The 24,195-nt window shown below is 39.0% G+C and overlaps 1 protein-coding gene across 5 annotated transcripts in view; it reads left to right on the top strand.

Annotated features, from left to right (window-relative positions):
* Positions 1 to 24,195, top strand: part of FAM135A (family with sequence similarity 135 member A) — a 76,581-nt gene that overhangs the window by 13,500 nt on the left and 38,886 nt on the right. For all 5 annotated transcript variants that reach the window (XM_042469607.1, XM_042469576.1, XM_042469601.1 and 2 more), the window contains exons 2-7: positions 6,911 to 6,996; positions 9,068 to 9,192; positions 16,218 to 16,297; positions 17,540 to 17,679; positions 21,438 to 21,508; positions 22,540 to 22,713. In XM_042469607.1, coding sequence (XP_042325541.1) covers positions 9,116 to 9,192; positions 16,218 to 16,297; positions 17,540 to 17,679; positions 21,438 to 21,508; positions 22,540 to 22,713 — 542 coding nt within the window. In that variant the 5' untranslated portion in view covers positions 6,911 to 6,996; positions 9,068 to 9,115. The remainder of the gene's footprint in view (positions 1 to 6,910; positions 6,997 to 9,067; positions 9,193 to 16,217; positions 16,298 to 17,539; positions 17,680 to 21,437; positions 21,509 to 22,539; positions 22,714 to 24,195) is intronic.

Here is a 24,195-nt window from a genome sequence, read left to right as displayed (position 1 = left end):
TTCTTTTTCTTTTTTTAATTAGGGGAACATGATTAACTGATTTTAAAACTATTGTCATTAACTAAAGATGTCACAGTTGAAAAGTCAGTGCATTGGTCTTGAAGACTTAAATCAGGGGTAGGCAACCTGCGGCCCGCGGGCCGAATGCGGCCCGGCAAGGCCTTGGGACCGGCCCCCGGCCTGGTCCTGCCACCGATTGCCACTGGGGCCTTTGGGGGGCAATTGTCTATAGAAGCCTCAGAAACATGCATTTATATTAACATTTTTTAAAGAATCAGCAATTTTTTTCACGTGTCCTCCATTTTTTTTTTAAAAAGTGTCTTCCATTTGAAAATTTTGTCCTACATTTGTCCTGGTTTATTTATATATTTAATTTTTTTTAAAAAAATATATTTAATTATTTATTTTTTGGCTTCGGCCCCCCAGTTGTCTGAGGGACAGCAACCCGGCCCCCGGCTCAAAAAGGTTGCCTACCCCTGACTTAAATGCTGAACCATCTCTTTACAGACTAAATTAAGTTGTTATTTAACTTTATTCTTAAATTTTGCTTTGCCTGGGCACACTCTTCATAGAATACTGTCTTGTCAACAGTAGCTTATTTATTGTAAAATTATCCCAATCTTATTGACTAGACTGTTCTGCTCAGTTCTTTGATGCAATTTTCCCCCTGTCATTACAGTGATATATCAGTGTTTCAGTCACTTGCTACCAATAACTTCAGGAAGCAGATTATCCATATATAATATGCAGTGGTAGATTTGTAAAGCTAATAGAAGACTTTTTTTAGTTGATTTAATGATATGACTTTAGTTGATCGATTGAATTAAATTTGTGTGTGGAGCCTAAATCTCCTGAAGGCACCAGAACCCATTTGATCTGGGAAGCAAAGCAGAGTCAACCCTGTTTAATACTTGAAAATGGGTCTAGGTGCTGTAGGCAATATTTTGGAGAAAGCAAAACCACCTCTGAATGTTCCTTGCCTAAAAAAACCCTGTGAAATTCATGGGGTCACCATAAGATAAAATCAAGGTTTGCTTATAGGAATTTATATATATTTAAAATATTTTCAAGCTGTGGATGCTTGAATCCATGGATAAAAAAAATCTGTAGATACAGAGGGCCAATTGTACTTTAGTTAGCTTTTGCAAGAAACTAGATAACCTTGAGGGCCTTTTGCAGCTGTATATATGAGTAATAATTGAGGAGAACTCTAGGTTTGGGTTAACTAAAGTTCAAAACATACTGCAGAAATAATCCAGTTTGAGACTGCTTTAACAACCCTGGCTCAATGCAAGGGAATTCCAGGAACTGCAGTTTTATAAGACACTTAGCAGGGGTAATAATAATCTGTCCAGTGAGTAGATCATGGGAAGCTGGAGTGGCTTTGAATGGAGGGGTCTGAGGGTGACACAGAACATACACAGAATGCAGAGGTGCATGTCAGCTGTGTGAGAAGAGGCTAGGTTTTGAGACCAATATTTATAACTAGTCTCTGGGGTAGCATTCAGAGATATAGCCATGTTAGTCTGTAGAATCAGAGGGATCTTGTAAGACCGTTGAGACTTATTGAAAGAACGATGTTGGCAGCACGGGTTTTTCTAGACTGAAGTCTAATTCTTCAGATGCGTCTGAGGAAGTCGACTGAAGTCTGTGAAAGCTCATGCTGCCAACTTCTTTCTTCCAGTAAGTCTCAAAGATGCTACCAGATCTCTCTACATACTAGCCTTTGGGGATGTGCTTGATGATCTCTAGCACTGTAACAAAGATGGCTTTCCCAGGAACTGACAATGGGATTCTGGGCTAGTTGATAGCTTTAACTTTAGTGTGACAAAAACCAGTGATTGGCTCAAGATATCCCCAGGATTGCTAACAGGGAAATTTGCCTGGGAACACAACAGGGGGTAGGCAGAGAGACTGGCTAACTGTTTTAGGCCTAAGGAGACCCTTTGTCTCAAGGTGCAAGAGGAAATGGCAGATGACTTGGGGGAAGGAAGGCACAACTACCAGCTATGGTTGTATTATTACCTGGATTGTTCACATGCTTCAGGTCACCTTCCCTTTCTTCTGGGAACCTGACCTTTCTGAAAAGCCATCGATTTCTCAAGAACATGCTGTCTCCAGATACAAACATGGGGACCCCAAAATACAGTGGAGGGGGGGAGGTATGCAGCGGTGTGTTAACAGCTGCCATAACAGGTGGTGTCTTAGAAAGCAAAATGTCTCTATGTGAAAGAAGAGTGTGAAGAGGTGGGGATGCTTTTTAGAGGACTCTTGGTATCTGTCATTTTAATAAGGATCCCTATGATTTAAAATCTTTTTTAAAATTTCCCCCTGATTAACTGGGACACTTTTCTTTAGCTTGTTTGTTTGATTAAAAACATACCAGTCTAACCAATCAGTTAATTACCATTGCAGTCCTAAACTGCGGCTTAATTTTAGCAGAGACTATAACAGGGAAATAGAATTTAAGATATTTCTAAACATATGGTGCACAAATAACTTTGCTCTTTAGCATTTTTTGAGGCTTGATGAACAGTATTTTTCAAATAAGATACCTTCAGCATGATATAGCACTGGTTTCTGTGAATGCTTGGATATACAGTACATGTTCAAAACAGCAGTAATTTCAGGAATGCTTTGGGTTCACACAGTTGGTATGCAGGAGATACTTCAAACTGCATTCTTTGCATGCTGTGGAGCCTTTGTGGAAAACTTGCTTGCAGAGCAAAGGAATGTCCCAGGGAAACAGTACTGTACCTGCCATTTCTTGTCATACTCAACAGATGTATGGCTGGGAGCTAAAGAGCCCATCCTATGATATGAATTGTTCCTGACTGGGCATGTTTTTATAATTATGTAGCTATCACTTCTGTCTTGGTCATTATTTTAACTTGATAAAGAAGTTTGTTGTTATCCACCCTTGAATTGATCTTGACCTATGGCAACCCTGTAGATGAGACATCTCCAAGATTCCTTCTCCTCCACTGCTCTGCTCAATTCCTGCAAATTCATACCTGTGACCTCTTTTATAGAGTCTATCTATCTAGCATGTGGCCTTCCTCTCTTTCTTCTTCCCTCCACCTTTCCTAGCATTATTGTTTTTTCCAGTGAGTCATACCTACTCATAATGTTGCCAGAGTACAGCAACCTTAGTTTAGTCTTGGCTTTCAGAGAGATTTCTGGCTTGATCTGTACTACTACCATCCGTTTGTTTGACTTCTTGGCTGTCTATGGTATCCTGAGCAATCTTCTCCAGCACCACATTTCAAATGAATTTATTTTCTTCCTATCCGGTTTCTTAACTATCCAGCTCTCGCATCCATACAAGGTAATAGGGAATACAATGGTTTGTGTGATTCTAACTTTCATGCTCAGCTGTATATCTTTACACTTTAGGATCTTTTCTAGTTCTTTTATAGCTGTCCTCCCCATTCTCAGTCTTCATATGTTTGATCCTAGGTATGAGAACTCTTTTACTATTTATATTTCTTCTTTGTCTAAAAAAATACACAAATCTAATAGCCTCTACAAATGCTAACAGCTCTCTAAGAGAATTGTATTCTTCATTTCCATGCCAGCTGCAGAGAAGGGAAGTACTGTACTTGTACTGTACTCGCTTCTGCAGCCAATATAGAAACTCAGTGTGGGCGCTTCCTAGCAAAATGGGGAGGAGTGTCTCTTAGGCCAGTCAAAACATTGTCTTCTAACTATCAGAAGCGGAGAGACAGAGTAACTTCAGAGGCTGGCAGAGGAAAGGAAGCGCAACTGTTTCCCGTCCCTCAGCAGCCCCACTTTTGGAATTTTTGGACATCTGTGGATACCTACTCTGCTTCTGAAACAGAGTCAGCTTCATAGAGTATTGAGATGTCCTCTGTGTGAGAATTTTGTTGAGTCTAGTCTGGGATGGCAGCAGGTGCAGCTTAGCTGGTAAATTGAGCATACTGTCAGGCACAGTTTACACTGGTGCTATACAATTAGCTACCAAGCTATCTTGAAGGTTTTGTTATTACCATATGAGTCACTGGACAGCTGTGGACTAGGAATATAAAAGAATGCTGCTGGGTTTGACAATGTCAGCAAAAGTTGCCTTTTTGTACCTTGCCAGACTTGAGAGAAGAAATGCAGCTTCCCTAAGAGTTCATACATTCATGAAGTTTACAGGATCTTTTTTTTTTTTTTGGGGGGGGGGGGATAACATACAGGTTGAGTCTCCCTTATCCAAAAAGGATCAGAGGTGTTTGAGATTTTGGATTTTCTTTGAATTTGGGGTACCTGCATTTGCATATACAGTACTTACATAATGATATACCTTGGAGATGAGACTCAGTTCTAAACATAAAATTCATTTTTTTTTCGTATACACCTTATACATTTGCCTAAGGTAATTTTATATAAAGTATGTTTAATAATTCTGTACATAAAACAAAATTTATGTACATTAAGCCAAAAGAAAACAAAGATGACAGTATCTCAGTCACCTATGAAAAAAGTTTTGCTTTTGGAATATTGGAATTCTGGATAAGGGAGACTCAACTTGTACCGATAAAATAATAGGCGCAGATAAAATAATAGGTACAATACAGTGGGCCGTTGATATCCACTGTGGTTTGGTTCCAGGACCCCCCATAGATACCAAAATCCATGGATGCTCAAGTCTCATTAAATATAATGGCATAGTAAAATGGTGTCCCTTATATAATAGGGCAAAATCAAGGTTTGCCTATGGAAATATGTATATTTTTAAAGTATTTTTAACCCGTAGATGCTTGAATTCATGGATAAAAAATCCATGGATAAGGAGGGCTGACTGTAATAACAAGCTAGAACTCAATTCAAGTAAAACTGAATGTTGGCTTATTCTCTGTCCCATAAGCGTCAGAAGAGGATAAAGGAGGGGGAGTTCATGACCCCATGGCTTTGCTTGGACTCACTGAGACTTGTGTACCATGCACAGTGTAGTGGTTTCCAGGTTTGGACTCTGGAAATCAGGGTTCAAAGTCGGGCTCTGCCATGAAACCCATGGGGTCACCTTGGGCAAGTCACACTCTCTCAGCCTCAAGGGAAGGCAAGGGCAAACCACCTCTGAACAGATCTTGCCAACCCTCCCTAGGGTTGCTATAAGTTGGAAATGACTTGAAGGCACATAACAACAAAAAAATGCTACATCCAAACACAGCTCTTGAATTTTGTTCCCCCCATCCACCTGTTACAGGTTAGAACTATATATTAAAAGTGACACGAGAAGAATTCAGCCAGCTAAGACCTCTCCATAGCATTTGCAGTTACCATTTAATTGTAACAGGAGTTGTTTTCTTTAATTTGGATATTTTACACTTATTGTTTTTTGAACTCCAACAACAAATGGTCATCCTCTAAAGTTGCCTTTCTTGCTGTGAAACAGCTTAATTCAAATAGCTGAGGGGTTTGAAGCCCTTTGTGCCATTTAACTGACACTGAGGATAAATCTGCTTAAACAGCTTTATTTTCAAATGGATATTGGCATTCAAAGTATTTTGTATCTCTGCCAACACTATGTTCTTTTATTTTTCTTGCTTTGGTCATTTTTAGTGACTAATAGGTTCTATAGTCCCAATTTATGGACTTGTTTTTTCAGCTCATAGGTTATTATAATTGTGACTCAACAGCCAGAATTCTGCATTTTCTGAAAAGAAAAATACAACCTATTTACAATTCAAAGGATCATGTAATTCCCTAAAAAAAAATCATTATTTTCCATCTGTTCTCCTTGTGATAAGATCTTTATGCATTCTGAATTAGTGAATATGTTCTGCTTGGATCAGAAATTCCATCTAAACACCACCAACATAATTTCTTATATACAGTATTTTATTTTCTACTGAGCTGTACACTTTCTTTAGGACAAGAGAATGAAATGAAATTCTACCATAGATCACTGTGTTACATTTAATATGGTGCTTATGCTTGGAGGTCTTTTTTCAGTATAATGCTGAACTATGGCTAGTGCAAATTGTACTTAGCCTTCATGCCAGATAACATTTCAGATGCATACCGAATGACTCATTCAGCTAGCCCCATGATTCCCAAAATTTGGTCCTCCAGATGTTTTGGACATTGGCTCCCAGAATTCTTGACAGTTGGCCAAACTGGCTGGGACTTCTGGGAGTTGAAGTGCAACCTGTAAGATCAAAGTTTGGGAACCACTGGACTAAGCCATTTTGTCAGAGAGCAGATACAGGAACACAGAGAAACCTGTCACTGTAAAAAGTAAAACTGAAAAGAGAGGGAAACTATCTAAGTTGTGGTTTGTTCAGTAGAACATAACATATATAAATGTAATTAATGTAAACCATAATAATAATAATAATAATAAATTTTATTTCTACCCCGCCCTTCCATAAATATGATCAAGGCGGCTTACAAAATTTAAAACATTACAATACAAGATAAAATTGATCTTAATTGATAATTGATATTAATTAATAAATGATGTCTTCCAGGCGAGGCCTGTTGTTGCTGGCCTGCCTCTCTCCCCCTCAAGATGGTGGTTGGAGGAGGGCTCTTTGTCTTCAGGCCAGGCCTCTCTCCCCCTCAAGATGGTGGTTGGAGGAGCATGGATTACACATATGATTTAAACCATACATTGACATGTGAAAGCATAGGTGTTCTTTAAAATGCGTACTGTTTGAATCTGTTTTCATATATAAAATTGCAGTAAACTAACTGGTTGGTTTTTTAAAACATGTCATTATTCTACCATATATACGCCTTGCTATTTGTTCCATTTAGCAATTATTAGGAATTGCCTTTTTAGCTAAAGTTGGGGAGGGTTATTAAAAAAAAGATAAGAAAAACAGGAAAATTAGAGCAAACTATATAGGTATATTGCTTGAATACAGATGTACAATAATTTCAGTTCCTTTACTTGCAGAGCAAGCAGCATGCTTTTGACAGCAGAAATGGGGGAATGGAAGACTTCTTATTACCTGCGTTAAAATGGATTATTTATTACTAGAGGTAAAAAGAAAATACATTATTTTAATAATATAATGTCTGCCCCAATAATATGCTTTAGTAACACCCTTTGCATCATTAATATTATATTGTATCAAAGTGAGAAGAATATTTATATTTTACTTGCTGAATGGGAAAATTATTAAGGGAAAAAATTCAGTCTTAATACAGACATTTGCATGTTTGTATTACATGAAATGAATGAAACTGTACAAAAAAAAAAACCAACCCAAGTGTTTTACACTTGATAAGAGAAACATACAGCAGTGTGTTGCAGGATGCAGTAATAGCTTGCAGGAGGTCCACTCTTGATTTGATGGGTGTGCCCTTAAAACTGAAGAAATGGGTTGCTGGCAATCCTGTTTTTAATTGGCATATAAGATGAGACATGTATAAACTCTAGCAAGCCTAAATCTGTATCAGCATTCTTACACCAGGCTACTGTTTCTCACCCCGCAGTCAGTATACTTTGTGGACCCGGAGATTTAGGGCACCACTGAGTTGCAGTTTTGAAACATTGCTCTTCCAGACTTACAGAAGGCAATGGCTTGGGTCTGGTATGGTAACATTTTCTCTCCCCCCAGCTGCAGCTGGATGGTATCTGGGGGTCCTCCCACCTCCACTGGCCACTGATTGATTTCATGGGTGCAGCCAAACACTGTTAGCTTGGGCTTATTGTTCAAGGAGGTAATGAATGCCTCCTTCTGTAATGACAATTGAAGTATATACTTTGGCATAACAGGAGATTCTGATTATTATACCAGCACATATCTCTTCCTGGCCACTGAGCAAGTTCAGTTCTCACTGAGCTGGGCTGGAACAGGTTACCTTAGGATGATGGTGTTTTTTAGTTGATACTGAGCGTTATCATGACTCCCCCCCTTGTTTCTCGGTGTCCCCATTTTGATTCAAAACATGTCAGCACTCAACTAATTGAATTCTCCCAGGTTCAGATGGTAATTCAGAAATCTGATTAGATTAAAAGTGGAAGGAAAAACTTCCAACTTTTCTCAGTGCTGCACTGGAATAAGAGAGTGGATAGAGGAGTGAATGAATGGAAATGCACATACTGTTAGGCTAAGGACAAAGAGCTTTTGGCTCTTCCGACATTTTGCAGTACAGTTTACCTTTCTCCAATTCAATGTCTCCTAAGATAAGGAATTATGGTAGTTGTACTCCAAATCATTGGGAGGGTCAGAGGTTTCTACACCCATATGTTCAACTGTAGTTTATCATTATGTCCAAAGAGGCCTAGGCTGAGGTGGAATCCTTTCTGTGTGGTTAGATTTAGGATTTCTGTATTTTTGTAGCTGAAAAAAGAAGTGACAGCAAATGTGTTTGTCCCCAGATTAACTAAGAGCCAGTGCAGACTGGTTATTAAGGCCAGCCTGGGGGGCCGAGTCAGGGTGTGGCGTCCATATGACGCATGCCCTGACGCCGCAACAGATGGCGCACGGTGTCATGGTGGTCCCCTGGTGCTGCGTTTAGATGATGCAGCACCAAAGGAGCACTGTAAAGCTGTTGTGCCAGTGGCTGTGGTGCCCTTTCAAGGGCACAAAAAGGACCCACATTTTGAGGCTTCTTTTTTGCGCCTCGGAAAGGCCAGATCAGAGCCATGGCATGCGGTTGCCACAGCCCCAATCTGATGATAATGGAGGCGCCTGCAGGCTGCCTCTTCAGAAGTGGCCTGCACAGCCCCTAAGTCTTTATATGGAACACTTTGCTATTCTAAGAATAATTCAAGAGTAAAACATTTGTTTGCACCCATATCCCAAACATATTTCACTTGCAAATGCTCCCACTGAATTAAGTGGAGCTTATGTCCTAGCAGGTGTGCTCATGGTTACCACATTAAGCAAGAATAATGATTTCTTCCTCTGTTTTATATTCTGTATCTGTACTGATGACCATTCTGGTGGTAGTGATTAATCTTAAAACTTGGGGTAGATATTGAATCACAAGGCATCATGTAGCACATTTTCATTAAGGCCATAGATGTTAAGAGCAGAAATGTGGTTAATGGCTCATGTCTGGTAAGAGTACAGCTTAAGTGTGTTATGGTCCTTCTCTCCAGTAAATAAGGTGCTGGCAGCTGTTCCTCAGCTTCTGTATCTACATAAAAATGAGTGAAGTACAAGCAATGGTAGAATTCTCCGTGGAACTGCATAAATTTTATAATGTGGATTTGTTTCAAAGAGGGTAAGTAACATATTTTCATAAACAACTTATGTAGTGGTATTACTGTTGAAGTACATTTGTAAAGAAGATTAATAAGTGATTGAATATATGTGGCAGATGAAGTTGTAGAAGTTCTTCCCACTAAATATTGTTTACGGTTCTATACAAGAGCGATCCAAGGCAGGTTGAAATAATATTTTATATGCAGGGTTTGAGGATGGAATAGGGCAGGAAGAGGCCAACACTTAAAAAAAGAAAGAAAAGAAATTATGCTTATTAACACTTGACATTTAACCTTTAATTCTGCAGACATTTTAATTTAAAGCTAGTGTATCATGAATTGAAACTCCATCTATATCATAACAGATTTCTCATGAATGGAATACAAAGACAACATGGGCTTGGTTCACAGGCATGGATGCAAGTCTTCTTGATTCATCACCACCTGCTCTCCCTCCCTTCCTCAGAATTTTAGTGTTCAAAGTACTGAGCTTGAGCCATGGAAGCTTCTGCAACTGGTTTACAGAAAATTGGGTATTATAGGTGTCTACTACATATTGGAAGGTACAACATGGTTGCAGTTATAATTTTCTGAAGGTCCTTGGTCAGATGCTTAACTGATTTACTCTGTGATCCACATGGGAAAAAAGGATTGTGGAGTCATGCTATTCCATATTCAAATGCATACTTTGGCCATATCATGGTGCTTGGGTTGTAACTTAATTTTTTTGGTTGCCAAGTGGTGAGAAGATATCCAGTAGGGAATTGTTGGCATTCAGTTTTTCTAGCTTAGCATTTTACAGAAGAGGCTACTCTAATTCAATATGGTTTTACTACAGACCATAATCTCAGGGAGTGATACTATGAGACTTGAGTATTGAATGTGATAATTATGAAATTTGAGTATGACTGTTGAATGCAAAAATATTACTCAAAGCATTGTTGTGGTTTGTCAATCTGTAAAGAGTAGGTATTATTTCATTATGTGATCTGAGTAATTTAAGTTGACTTATAGGAGCTCTGCAATCCTGTCTTATGCATGAATTTTCAAAAGTAATACCCATTGAATAAGGCTTCTGATCAAGTAAGTATGTGTCAGATTGCAGCTTTACGGTGCAGTCCTAGACATATCTCCTTAGAAGCAAGATCTATTGAATTCCAGTAAGTGTGAATCAGATTGCACCTTATATTTCTATTTCTAGTTATTTTGTTTATAGAACTCTAAAACTTCTATTTTTTGGGGGGGGGGGGGAATCTCAAAATCAGTCTCGCATCATTGCTCGATTGAGGACATATTTCAAAAGATCATCAAGTTTTGTTTAACTTGCAATCCTTGGATATTTATTTAACGTCCACAATGTTGATATTTCGTTATAAAATGATCGAAAGTCTGGATTCCATTTCTTACGGTGCAGCTCTTTTGACATCACTTTCCTGTCAGGGATGCTTTGATTTAGATTTCCTGCATGGCAGGGGGTTGGACTGGATGGCCCTTGCAGTCTCTTCCAACTCTGTGATTATATGATTCTTCCCATTTTGAATAATGTAAGTTTTTTCTTGCACCCCCCCCCAAAAAAAAAAAACTTTTTCTGCCCTAGAATTCTGAGTTATACTGGATCCCCCAAAATCTTTATAGATATTTCTGGTTTTTCAGGACCATCCCTTTTTAAAAAAAACAAACCTTAAATTTTGAATCAGTCATAATTACATTAATGTATGTTGACACGTCAGTGTAGCTTGTAGGATACAAGAAGCCAGAGGACTACCTAAACACTCCCATTTGCAGCAGGAATGGCTGAGTAAACCTGAGAGCTTTCATCTGACTTGTTTCTTGTTCTGCCCAGACACAGGCAGTAGGTGCTGCTTCAGTTGGAGTTTGCACACATTCATCCCAAGAAGCCAAACAAAGAATCCAGGGTTTGTTCTGTAGTTTCTTTGGCTTGTTGTGGAAGTGATTAACTAACCATCCATTAAGAACCCAAGCCCTCCCTCCAGTCCATCTCCCCTGATCCAGGCCTTGAAGGTAGAGAAGAACTGCTGGCCCTCATCCCCTTCCCTACCACCACTCCCTTCTCCTTTTGTGTCGTTTCTTTTTAGATTGTAAGCCTGAGGGCACGGAACTGTCCAATTAAAAAGATTGTATGTACAGCACTGTGTAAATTTACAGCGCTTTATAAATAAAGGTTAATAATAAGTGGGGGCTGGGAGAGAGAGACGCCACACTGGGACAGAGCTGTAGTTGCATTCAAACAGCATGACTGAACAAAGCAAAAGCTCCGTGGTCTTTGTTTTTTATGCAGGTAAATAAACCATGGAGCTCATTCTTGCTGTAGGTGGGAGCTGCCAGGCTATTTGCATCTCCACATTGCTCATACAGAATGAGCCAGGACTCCCAAGGCTCCTTGGCTTGTTACTTATTATAACCAGTCCATCATGGGAAAATCTGATCTTGATGCCAAATTGGTTATTCACACCTTATGCCCTCGCTTTCTATCCAAATTTGAGGCTAAAAGCAAATTTGCAGAGATCTATACTTCTATATTGTCAAGTATTTTTTTAAAAATAAAATATAAATGAATTTTACAACTAATATGTTCCAGTTGAAAGTTATTGTCCTGACCAAGCAAATTTCTTGACTTAAAGTGGCCTTTTTGAGCCAAGGAAATGCCTTTTCAATACTTGATCAATGCACTTTCGTGCCTAGTGTCGGAAATAGAATGACTTGCCTTTTTCATTAGCCTGAGTCAGGGAGTCAGATTTTATATTCCGCTTTATAGTCCAAGATTAAACCACAGTTTTTGAGTTCAAATGTAATAGGAGGTTTGTAGGTTAACAAACGAAATAACAGCAATGTAACATGGGCACAGGGAAACATGCAGGTACAAATTCTCACTTTTGGTCCAAGTCCTCATGTTTACAATGGTCATTTCCAGTTGAATACACAAGGTTTATTGAACCAAAAACATTGCTTCTGAACTGGGCCTTTGTCGTCTTATTTCACTATAAATGTGCCTTTTCAACTTGATTTTAAAAGTGAACCCTGTTTCTGTTGACTTAGCAGCTATTTTAATCTCTCATGAGCTTTACTGACATACAGTCGGCCCTCTCCTTACGCGGGGGATCCATTCCGGACCCCTCCACGTAAGGCGAATTCTGCCTATGCTCAAGCCCCATTGAAAACAATGGGGCTCATGCACGGCGGCGCACAGGCGCCATGGGCGCATGTGCCCATTCAATTGAATGGGATGCACCGCCCCTTCCGCCCTGCGCACTCCCCGCAGCTTGAGTGCGTAAACTCAAGTCCGCGTAAGGCGCACCCGCGTATGATGCAGGCGCGCTGTATTTTGATTATGTACTACTGTGCCATGCTATGCCTGGTATTTTTAATCCTCATTTTCCTTCATGAGCCATAGGATACTGAAAAAGCTAGTTAAGCCACTGGAGGCATCCTTAACTAGTTAGATGAAGTCAAAGGTCATTTCTATTTTAAGCTGTAAAACCTTCACTTTCAACTAGCACTACCCATTTAGTATTTTATTGATAGATTTCTGCCTCATTGTGTGCTGCATACATAGTAAATGAGAGCAAAATAACAAATGAATAATTTAACTGAAGATTGGTGGAACTAGCCCATACTGTTATCTTGTATACCTTATGACAGACATCCACGGAGATGGTTGAATAGAAAACAGATTTCACTGTTTTAAAAACATCAACAGTGATTATAGTTTTTATCCAGGCTTATTAAAGTAATTTTTTAGCTGGTTACTTCATTAAGCTGTCAGTTTTCTAAAACACTGGTATCTGTTTTTTGTAAACTGTCTCTTAAATCACATTGTAAAATATACACGATCAGAGAATATTAAAAGAAGTATTTGATTTTTCTTCAGTCTGAGATCACATTTAGAATCATAAAGTCATAGAATTGGAAGAAACCACCAGGACCACCCAGTCCAACCTCCTGCTATGCACTCCTGACGAATGGCCATCTAGTCTCTGTTTAAAAACCTCCAGAGAAAGAGACTTCACCACTCTCCAAGGCAGCATATTCCACTGTCGAACAGCTCTTATCATCAGGAAATTCTTCCTAATGTTTAAGTGGAATCTCTTTTCCTGTAGCTTGAATCCACTGTTCCATGTCCTAGACTCTGAAGCAGCAGAAAACAAGCTTCCTCCATCCTCAGTATGACATCATTTCAGATATTTAAATATGAGTATCATGTCACTTCTTAACCTTTTCATCTCCAGGCTAAATAAGCCGCTCTTCATAGGGCACGGTAAATTCAAGCTATTGTTTATTATTTAAAGAAAAGGAATACTTTTAGTATCTTTTAATTTGGGGAATATAGAATATAGCAAATATATAATGAAGTATAGTGAAATAAAATGAAAGCATTAAAACCAACATAACTTTAAAAACTAAGTGTTGTTAGAGTGTAGAATTTTAAAACTATTCTTGACAATGAATATCAATTTAACACAGCTAGTTTCAGTTGCCTGTTGTACCATTTGGCTAGAAACTGCATGGAAAAAACATTTTCAACTTTTAATTTCCAAAGAGGAAGTGTGGTGTGGGAATTCTTGTGCTTCCGGTTTTGCCTCTGTGTTTCTAAGTACCAAGATTAAATCAAGGGCTGTTTTATTTTGGGATTGAAGTGTTAGTTGATTAAATTAACAGTTACTTTGTTTAGTAAATTATATTGTTTCAAAACATGGATCCCTAAATTATTTCTGTTTTTGCAAATTCATAAACATAGTTTCTACATACAGTATCAATGTTTTGTGCCCTGTTGTAATTTGGCTGCTATTTTGAGAGGTCAAGAATTGAATTTTAACTTGTTAGCATACTTGTCCTGAGTTCACATTTCATATTATCATATTACCATAACATACAAATAAGTGTTTGCATATTTAAAATGATCATACAGTAGAGATCTTCACTGTGTACCAGAAATCCACCTGCCTTGTATTGTGATACAGAAATTAAGATGACAGTGAGAAGTAAATCAGAATTTAGGATTATTAGTGATAAGTGATCTGAAAAAGACATGAGGCATTTCCTTCCGCAGCATAATTTAGATGCTTGCTTGTAGGGTCACTTAATTAAATTGTATGAAGAGATAATTTTTAATTAACTCCATACTAATGAGTATGCGAAATATGTTGGAGTACTGACCAGGAGCATTATTAGCCAAATGTTTGTTGCATAATAGGTACAAAATGTTTATGAAAATTCTGTTGGTGGACCATAGAAGGGGATGACTTCCATTAATTTCTCTGGGGAACACTGATATGGATGAATTATTTGAAATACTAGATATTACTTGAAATAATAATTGAACTGCAACATGGAGCGGAGATTTGGGAGCAGAAAGTGACTGTGCAGAGAACAAGATGGACAGCAGTGTCACCTATTGCTGCTCTTTCCTTTCTCCCATAAAATTTAATGAAACTCATACAACTTTATGGGAGTGTTAAGAGAGAAATTTATTTTATTGGTTCTAAATAGTTAAATTGGTTAAAAGAAGGATTGCTGTGATCAGAGAAGACTCTCTTCATAAGCTTAACTCTCCTGAGAAAGTGACAGTGAAAATGTTGAATGCAAACCATAACAATAAGGCATATTAGGATGATGAGCAGAACATGTCAGTATCTATCCTTCCCTTTGAATATGGTCACTCACTTTTATGCACATCCCCTGTTGAATGGATGGATGCACTGCCATAGAAGACTATTGTGGTTAAGGCTCCAATACTGTGCCCATATACTTTAACATAAGCACAAGTGAATTTAACAGAACCTATTTCTGAATAGGCCTATGAAGGATTCATGTTCAGTACAGGACACCAGAGTGTTTGATGGGGAGAGACTAACATCAAAGAGCTGAGTATTTGCACCAGGACAGAGCAAGGGCTGGACATGGTATGTTGGGTTAAAAGATGGCCACAACTTCAATGCTTACACAGGAGTCATAAATCCATCATGAATGTCATCATAAATCAACCATAAATCATGTTCCAAATGTCGCAAGGGCTAGCCTCCAAGCGGTGACTTGGAGGGCCGGTAGCAGGATGTCTGTACTGGCTCTGATCCAAGTCCAGCATAAACCAAACTCCTCTGTGAGAGCATCTTCCACTTGACTTGCTCCATCCTATCAATATGGAGTACTGTATAATGAACCTGCTGCTTGAAATCCAAGCTGGAGTTGGTGCTTGGTGGAAAGAAGCTGAATAACAGAAAAATAGCGAACCATAGAGTCATAATGCTGCTCATTTGATATATTTTTGAGCTACTTTGGGCACAATCTTTGAAGAAAGAGGGATGCACTCCATCTGCTGCAGCAGCTTAAAAACCATATATATATATATATATATATATATATATATATATATATATGTTTTTGCCTGCCAGAAAAATGAGAGCAGGATGGGGTGAAGAGGACCTCCCACGGAAGGGAACTGCACAACTTAGAAACAGCCACAATGAAGGGGCTATCCCATTTCCTCACCAAATGTGGCTATGGTGGTAGTTGGACGCTCTTACAGGTCTTAAAGCTTGGGCAGGCTTACAGAGGGAGATAACAGGCTTTCAGATAGTCTGGACCCATGCCATATAGTACTTTAAAGATCATAATCAGCACTTTGAATTCTTCCTGGAAATGGATTAGCAGCCATTGGAGCTGTCTTAGCAAGGAAGTTACAAGCTCCCTATAAGCTGCCCAAGTCAGCAACCTGACTGCTGTATTTTTTCCCTAATGCACTAGAAGAGATCCAAATTAGATTGGTGTTCTGATATGTGTAATATGTGTAACTGGGTTTGTATTTTAGGCTATATTCTTTTCTCTTTTTGCTGCCTTTGATTTGTTGGTGCTGAATTATTTTAACTGCTTCTAACTGTATTGCAATTTGCTGGAGGATTGGTAATTGCTTTTATGATGCGTTTTTAAGGAATTTGTGAGCCATCGTGAAAACCATGTAAAAAGTTTTAAATAAATAAAAGAGCAAGATAAAACAGTGTTACTTTGTAAATAATTTTGTCCGTTGCAGCTTTTACCAGATTCGTGTATCTATGAAAATTCCTCCAAGAGTTCCACACAAAATTGAAGCAAGCTTGTTACATGCAGCGAGTAAGTGTGAATATTTTTCATTACTATTTGAGTTTTTAGTAGTAACTGTAGAAGCACTGTCAGCAGAGTAAATATTTGTTAGTTGACTAACCGTGGGCAGCAAGCCCACATTGAGGTGGCGCCGACAGTGGCGGAGGAAGCGGCAGCTGCAGTCTCATGCCGCCAGCTGCCCACCCGCTCCCGGTGAGAGCCTGGAGGGAGGAAGCAGAGCTGGGAGGAAGAGGCAAGAGGAGGAGGGGGAGGAAAAGACAGGAAGGAAGAGGAGGAGGAGGAAGAGGAAGTGGCAGCGGCCCCATGCCTTCAGCCACCTGCCCGCTGCTGGTGAGGGAAGGGAGAGAGGGAGAGGAGGCAGGAGGAGGAAGAAGAGGAAATGGTGGCAGCAGCGGCAGTGCCATGTTGCCAGCTGCCCACCTGCCAGTGAGAGCATGGAGGAAGGGAGGAGGAGGAGGAGGAAGAGGTGGGAGGAAGAAGGAACCGCCAGCTGCCCGCCTGCCACCAGGGAGAGGAGGGAGGGAGGAAGAAGAGGAAGAGGAAGCGGCGGTAGTGTCGGTCTGATGTTGCCAGCCGCCAGTCCACTGGTGAGAGCCGGGAGGGAGGAGAAGGAGGAGGGGCAGGAGGATGAAGAGAAGGAGGAAGAAGAAGTGATGGTGGTGGCTGGATGTGTCCAGCCATCCACCTGCCGTCGGTGAGCGGAAGGAGGGATGGAGGAGGAGGAAGCAGCAGCAGCAGCAGCCCCCTGCCTCCCTCTCACTGCATGTGAAGGAGAAAGGAAGGCATCCCTGAGTGAGAGCCAGTGAAGGCCCATTGTCCTCAGTGGTGGTGCAGCCTAGTGGCCACACCCCCATTGGGAACAATAGAACTTGAGCATCCATGGATTTTGGTATCTGCAGTGGGTTCTAGAACGGGTCCTCCATGGATACTGAGGGCCGACTGTAATAATACTGTTATCTGTGAACTTAACCAAGACCTTAACTTAACAACTTAAGTTAATATTATTTGATGGCCAACAGGTTTAAATTGTTTGAATAAGCATACATAAGGATTCCTTGTGATTGGGCGGGCTATAAATTATTATTATTATTATTATTATTATTATTATTATTATTATTATTACAATGACAAAATGAAAATGATTTATTAGAAACATTAATTTGTTGAATATATTAGTTGCCTTTTTGTAAGAAGAATCAGAATCTTGACATTTAAATCTTGATTATCTCTAATCCATATTATCATCTTCAGGTGCTGATCTTGCCTTTCCAGCATCAGTCCATGACAATGTAGTCTGTAGTAAAACCTTTCAGATTCTTTACAAAAATGAGGAGGTGTCTGTGAATGATGTTATGATCTTCAAAGTTAAAATGCTGCTGGATGAAAGGAAGGTAATATTCTCTTGCATGTACTTAACTATTAACATACCTAAACATGTTAAATAGTCAGTCCACAAATTTAACTGTGCAGATTACCATTACGCCATTACTAAGGCAAGCATAACATAGTCATGATCCTGTCCTGCATTACGTACATAGTTTTTGATGGCGCAATAATAGATGTCAAAAGCATGATATTGGCAACAATTACAGACTCCTCTGCTATCATCCCTGGTAGCTGCAGAATTACATATCAGTACACCTTCACATTGCTTATGCAAAGAAAGATTGTTGTTACCTGCCCTTGAATCATCTCAACCCATGGCAACCCTGTAGTTGAGACATCTCCAAGACCCCCTGTCCTCCACTACTCTGCTTAGTTCCTGTACAGCCATATCTGTGACCTCCTTAATTGAGTCCATCCATGTAGCATGTGCTCCTCTTCTCCTTCTACTTCCCTCCAGCTTTCCGAGCATTACTGTTTTTTTCTAGTGAGTCGTGTCTTCTCATGATGTGTCTGAAGTACGACAGTCTAAGTTTTACCATCCTGGCTTTCAGGGAGATTTCTGGCTTGATCTGCTCTAGGACCCATTTATTTGTCTTTTTTGTCCATGGCATCCTCAACACTCTTCTCCAGTGCCACATTTCAAATGAATTTATTTTCTTCCTATCTTGTTTCTTAACTGTCCAGCTCTCACATCCATACATGCTATTAGGGAATACAATGGCTTGTATGATTCTAAATTTTGTGCTCAGTTGTATAAGTTTGTATTTTAGGATCTTTTCTAGTTCTTTCATAGCGACCCTCCCCATTCTTAATCTTCTTCTGATTTCCTGGCTGCAGTCCCCATTTTTATCAATGTTTGAATTTATGTAGAGTCTCTGTGGTCATTATTTTTGCTTTCTTTATGTTCAACAGTACATCTGCTTTTGCACTTTCTTCTTTGATCTTCCTTAGTAGTTGTTCCAGGTCCGGGAGGTTTTCTGCTAGTATCATGATGTCATCTGCATATCTTAGATTGTTGATTTTCCTTCTTCCTATTTTCAATCCTCCTCCTTTGTCCTGCTTTTTTTTTTTTTACTAAATTTCCTTTGATTTCTCGGATCTTGTGGAATCGGTCTCTCGTTCTGGTGACAGTGACAGACTCTTTCAGTAACATATGAGTTAAACAGGTAGGGTGATAAGATGCAGCCTTGTCTAATCCCTTTGCCAATTGGGAACCATGCTCTTTCTCTGACATTAGCCTCTTGTCCTGAGTACAGATTTTTCATCAGGACTATCAGATGTGTTAGTACTTCCATGTATTTAAGGGTGCTCCATAGCCTTTCATGATTTATGCAATCAAAGGCTTTGCTGTAGTCTATAAAGCACATGCGGATTTTCTTTTGGAATTCCCTCATGCACTTCATTAGCTATCGTATGTTTGCAGTGTGGTCCCTAGTGCTTCTTCCTTTCCCGAACCCCTCTTGGACCCCTGGAATTTCTCTCTCCATGTATGGTTGGAGTCTGTGTTGCAGAATTTTGAGCATAAATTTGCTTGTGTGGGAGAGTAATGCTATGGTCCTATATTTGCTGCAGGTTTTTGTGTCCTTTTTTATGGATAGGGATGTACATGGATTGTTTCCAGTCTGTTGGCCAATGTTTTGTTTTCCATATCTGCTGACATACCTGTTTGTAGATTACTCTGTCAGCATAGATTGATTGCAGCAGTTTAGTTTGGATATCATCAGTTCCTGGTGATTTGTTTTCACCATTTCCCTTATTGCAGCTTCTACCTCACTTTTTAGAATTTGGGGTTCATCTTCATATGGCTTTGTTTCACATGTCTTTCATTTTATCAGTTCTTTTATATAACTCTTTTGTTTATTGCATCCAACATCTTTTTATTCCTTCTTGGTCTTGAATTATGTTATTTTTATTGTCATAGAGTGTCCCGGTTCTTGGTTTGAAATTTCCTTTGATTTCCCGGATCTTGCGGAATAGGTCTCTTGTTATGGTGACAATGACAGGCTCTTCCAGTAGCATCCCTGGTAGTTGCAGAATTGTATATCAATACACCTTCATCTTGCCCATGCAAGGAAAGATAGCCAGGCAGTATATAGTAACAGAAATGATAGGGATTTCACCCAACACAGTAATAGCAGCCCACCCAATACATACACAGATGTGTACATATACCACATACTCTGACCTAGGAGCAGTCAGGATCAGTACATACATAAGATGTATCCCATGATTGAAAGGCAGATGTATAGAATATGACTTCTAAAAAGAAGAGTTTGGATCCCATTGAGATGTTAAGTGACTCTACACAATCAAGTCTACCAATATTGCAGTGGCAATAGCAATAACAGCATGCCAGGTATTCACCAAACAATGTGAGTGGCTGCATTCTTCATTCAGGTTCCCTGAATTTGAAAATTTATAAGCAGAAGGACCTCCCTTAAACTATTGGTATATATTTAATCTTATGTGAGAGACTGTTGTCTGCTGAATAGAGGGAGGCTATTTAACTAGTACACAGTTGGTCATAGCATGGAAAGGATAGAAGAAATTGAAGAGCTTTGCATATTCATTTCTTTTTCTGGAAGGTTTTAGAGGTGTGTGTGTTTGTGTTTGTCTCGAAGGCAGGCACTTCCATGCTTTGGAGTATCTGCTGGGTTTCTTGTACATTGTTGGTTCCATTTTGTTGATTAAATGCTTTACCTTTCAGCTGCTGGTGCAGAGGTGGAATTCAAATTCCTAGTGGTCATTGTTTATGCCTTGGTTCTGAAGCAATAGGACTTGTTCATCTGCCCTCTGTGTCTTTTTTCCCCCTTTGGCCATTGACTGTTTGAAACTTGTACAAAATGCTTCTACATTGCCAGAGTTCCTGCATGAGAAAATCTCCTCCTTTTAGCTAGGAATAGGATTGTGATGATATAACAACGTAGCTTGCTTCTTGGTTTTATGAGATTGCTATCTCCCAGCTGGCTCTTCCATGGTTTGGGGCATGGGCTGTAATTGGTTGCAGAGTTGGTCAGAATTCTGACCATTAATTAATAAAAATATTTGTGGTGGGGGAGAAAAGGAATTCTGACCCTTGTCACTGAAGAGAGAAAGTGAGCCCAGACATTTGAGATTTTCCACTGATTGTGCTGGATGTGTAATAACTGCATAATATCATCTGTAGGTATGGTTTTGTGCCATTATTACAATCTACTTGTCCCACATGAGCATAGTATTTTGTCTAACTTGTTTTTTCTCCCATCATGTCCCCAAATCTAACTAATCCCCCCCCTACTCCTAGAACTAGTGATAGCCTACAGCACATACCTACTGCCTGTGTAAAGCTGAGTCCCTGGGTTACCTAAACCAGTGTGCCTTTGGCCTCACTCTTTACAGATGGAAAGGGGTTTAAGAATGATCATATCCCCAACCAGCAGAGGAGGGAATATAGCATTTCAGATAAGTCCTTTCTGCTAGAACCTGCAATCATAAAATATCCCAGATATAATCTAGGATTTTTTTATATTCACATACATCTTGAATTCCACTAGGGACAAGGAAGAATATTGCTATTTACTAATCTGTCTGCAGTTTTATTCATTTTTATTGTAGCTATCTTATTACTATATTTCAAGCTATTGTGAACAGCCCAAGAATTGAATAGAAATGAAGGGCAGTATACAAACACTTTAAATTAATAAATAAGGCAAAGACAGAATTGCAAAATAAACCATGTTTTTATTACAAATCATGTTTATCTTTTTTTCAATCTTTTTCCTAGATCGAAGAGTCTCTTAATGAAATGAATTTCCTGCTTTCTCTAGATTTACACTTTACAGATACAGATTATTCGTAAGTTCAAAATTAAATGATATTTTATTGTTAATATTGCAGTCTTGATATAGCTAATTCAAGTAGGAAGTCTTTCGTTCAGAGTTCTGTATGTGTGCCATTATATGCAAGGAATTCCCTGTTTGTTTCAGTGTTAATGGCGTGCACACACACGTGTGTGTATGTGTGTATCTTCAAGTTGCCTGTTATTTATTTAGAGTATCTATATCCTGCACTTTAGCCACAAAGGTTCTCAGAATGGCTTACAATTATTATTATTTTTAATTAGACGGTTAATTTTTAATTAGCCTGTTGACTTCTGGCAGCCCATGAATTTCATATTTCTTATGCAAGCAATCCTCAGAGGTGGTTTTGCCTGTTTCTTCCTCTGAAATTTAGCCTACAGCACCTGGTCTTTGTTGGTGGCTTTCCATCCAAGTATTAACCAGGCCTGTACTTGCTTAGCTTCCAAAAGCGACATCTGGTACCATATACTGAACCTCATTCTCATGTGAGGATGGTCTTAATGTTAATGAAGTAGTAAAGTCTGTGGATGTGCATTTTTGAAATCTATCTATAAATTGCCTACGAAACAACTTCTGGATTAGACTGTATGTTATAACATATGGATTACAACATGAAAGTTCTTGTTATTTAATGTGAGAAGTAATTTTATGAGAGATTATTTAGACATGAATGCTTGGATTTGAACATTTTTGTTAAGTTATGTTTCATGTTTGTTGGTATTATTTATAGATTTTTTTGATCCCATTTGATTCTCAAAGTCTGTGCACTTCCATGTATGTACATGATGTAGATTTCACTGAGGATTAAACATCTTCTGTGTGCATAGAGGGGCTTCCAGTCATTTCAGTGGCTGGGACTCCACTAGTTCATTGAAAGTTCTGCACATCAGATTATTAATTCTGGATGAGTAATTTTTTTACAAACAAGTAACTGCACAGTGCAAAAGCCACGGTTTGTGTTTAAGCATTCGTAATAGTACTATTACTTTCAAAATGGTGACTGTGATTGTGCTCTTATTTTTTTAGGCCAGAGGACCTGAATACATTGCAGCTAATTAGCAGCCGAACACTAAAGTTGCACTTTACCTTACAACGAGGCCTTCATCACTATGTCAATGTCATGTTTGATTACTTTCACCTCTCTGTCATTTCTGTTATAGTCCACGCCTCTTTAGTTGCTCTTCACCAACCATTGATAAGGTAATTAATATAAAGGTTGACATTTTACACTTTTTTCAGATTTAGTAATATAATAAGATATAAATCATTCTTATTTATTGTTTGTTTATCTCGTCTTTAAAACAATAGTTACACAGTCAGAATGGTGAATACTTGAATTGTATCTTATAGCTACACTCCTCAAGTGACTAAGGTCCTGTTCAGTTCTTGTAAACGCTAGACCAACAGTTTAGAGTTTACAAGAATTGAACAGGACCTTATTAACAGGATCATTTGGAGGTTTCTTCTTCATAGATTTGCCATAAATTGAAGTTGACTTGACAGCACTTAACACCAATAGCACATAGAGCAGCTGTGGACAACTGTCAGAGGGCAGAGGCTACATTAGGCCCCCCACAAAGACATTGGAAGGCCACATACAAAAAAATCCAAAATCTTTCTAGGAGCTGTGTGTAGGATTTTTGCTAGGTTTGCTGGGTATATCTAAGTGGGCCATTTTAGACCCTATAGATGTCTCCCCCCCCCTTTTTTTTTTTAACAAGTAGTGACTTGAGAGTCATTTCTATTTATTCCTGGTCTAAAATGGCCTGTGAGGGAGAAATATGACAAAAATGCCTCCATGACCCGAGGCATTGTTTCAAGGCACTGTAGGACAAAAGAAAGGGGGGGATGAAAATATTTTTGTACCCCTAGCAGGCTTTGGGGGCCACAGAAATGGCATGGTGGCTGCAGAGGCTCATTTTAATATCAAACCTTATAGTTCAGTTTCACAGAGCACTAACCCTCATAAACATGGCTGTCAGTAAAACCTCTGTCCTCATTTTAAGTAGGATACAGTATGACCCCCATATCCATGGGGAAATGCATAATTATAGTGATTTTTGTGGCAATGAATGACTTTTGGGGAAAGTTGACCATAGAGTCACACTGGAGGACCTAGAGATTCCTAGAAAGAACATCTTGTAGGCATTTCTGTGTTCTCAAGCACAACTCTATGGTCAACTTCTGCCAGAAGTGTACCATAGAACCACCCTGGAGGATCTAGAAAATGCCTAGAGAGAACATATTTTTTCAGATGCCAGTAACTGAAACTGCAGATACTGGTCCCATGGATCTGGAGAATGTGCTGTTGTTGTTTTTTTTAATGAGGAACAGGTTGTCTTGTTGATTTTGGTTAGCATGCTTATAATCTTTTTATTTTTTATTTTGTAATACAGGAATTGTGGTGCTGGTAGGTCTATATTGGGATAAAAGTGGCAAAAAATGAAATAAATACATAAAAATAATACCCCCCCCCACACACACACACTGGATTTTAGAAGTAATTACAGTCCAACCCCTGTAGCTATGTGATTATTGTTATTACTATTGTATTTACTTATATCCTGCCTTTCTCCTAATGTAGGGACTGAAGGTGGCAAACAACAAGTTTAAAACAATACAATTTAAAAACAATACAAAAGCATTAAAATGTATAAATTTAAAAACAACTGAACAATTTTA

Source organism: Sceloporus undulatus, chromosome 1, assembly GCF_019175285.1.
Source record: "Sceloporus undulatus isolate JIND9_A2432 ecotype Alabama chromosome 1, SceUnd_v1.1, whole genome shotgun sequence".
Taxonomy (NCBI): domain Eukaryota; kingdom Metazoa; phylum Chordata; class Lepidosauria; order Squamata; family Phrynosomatidae; genus Sceloporus; species Sceloporus undulatus.
The sequence above is the reverse complement of the archived record's forward strand: the minus strand, read 5'-3'. Positions and strand labels throughout refer to the sequence as shown.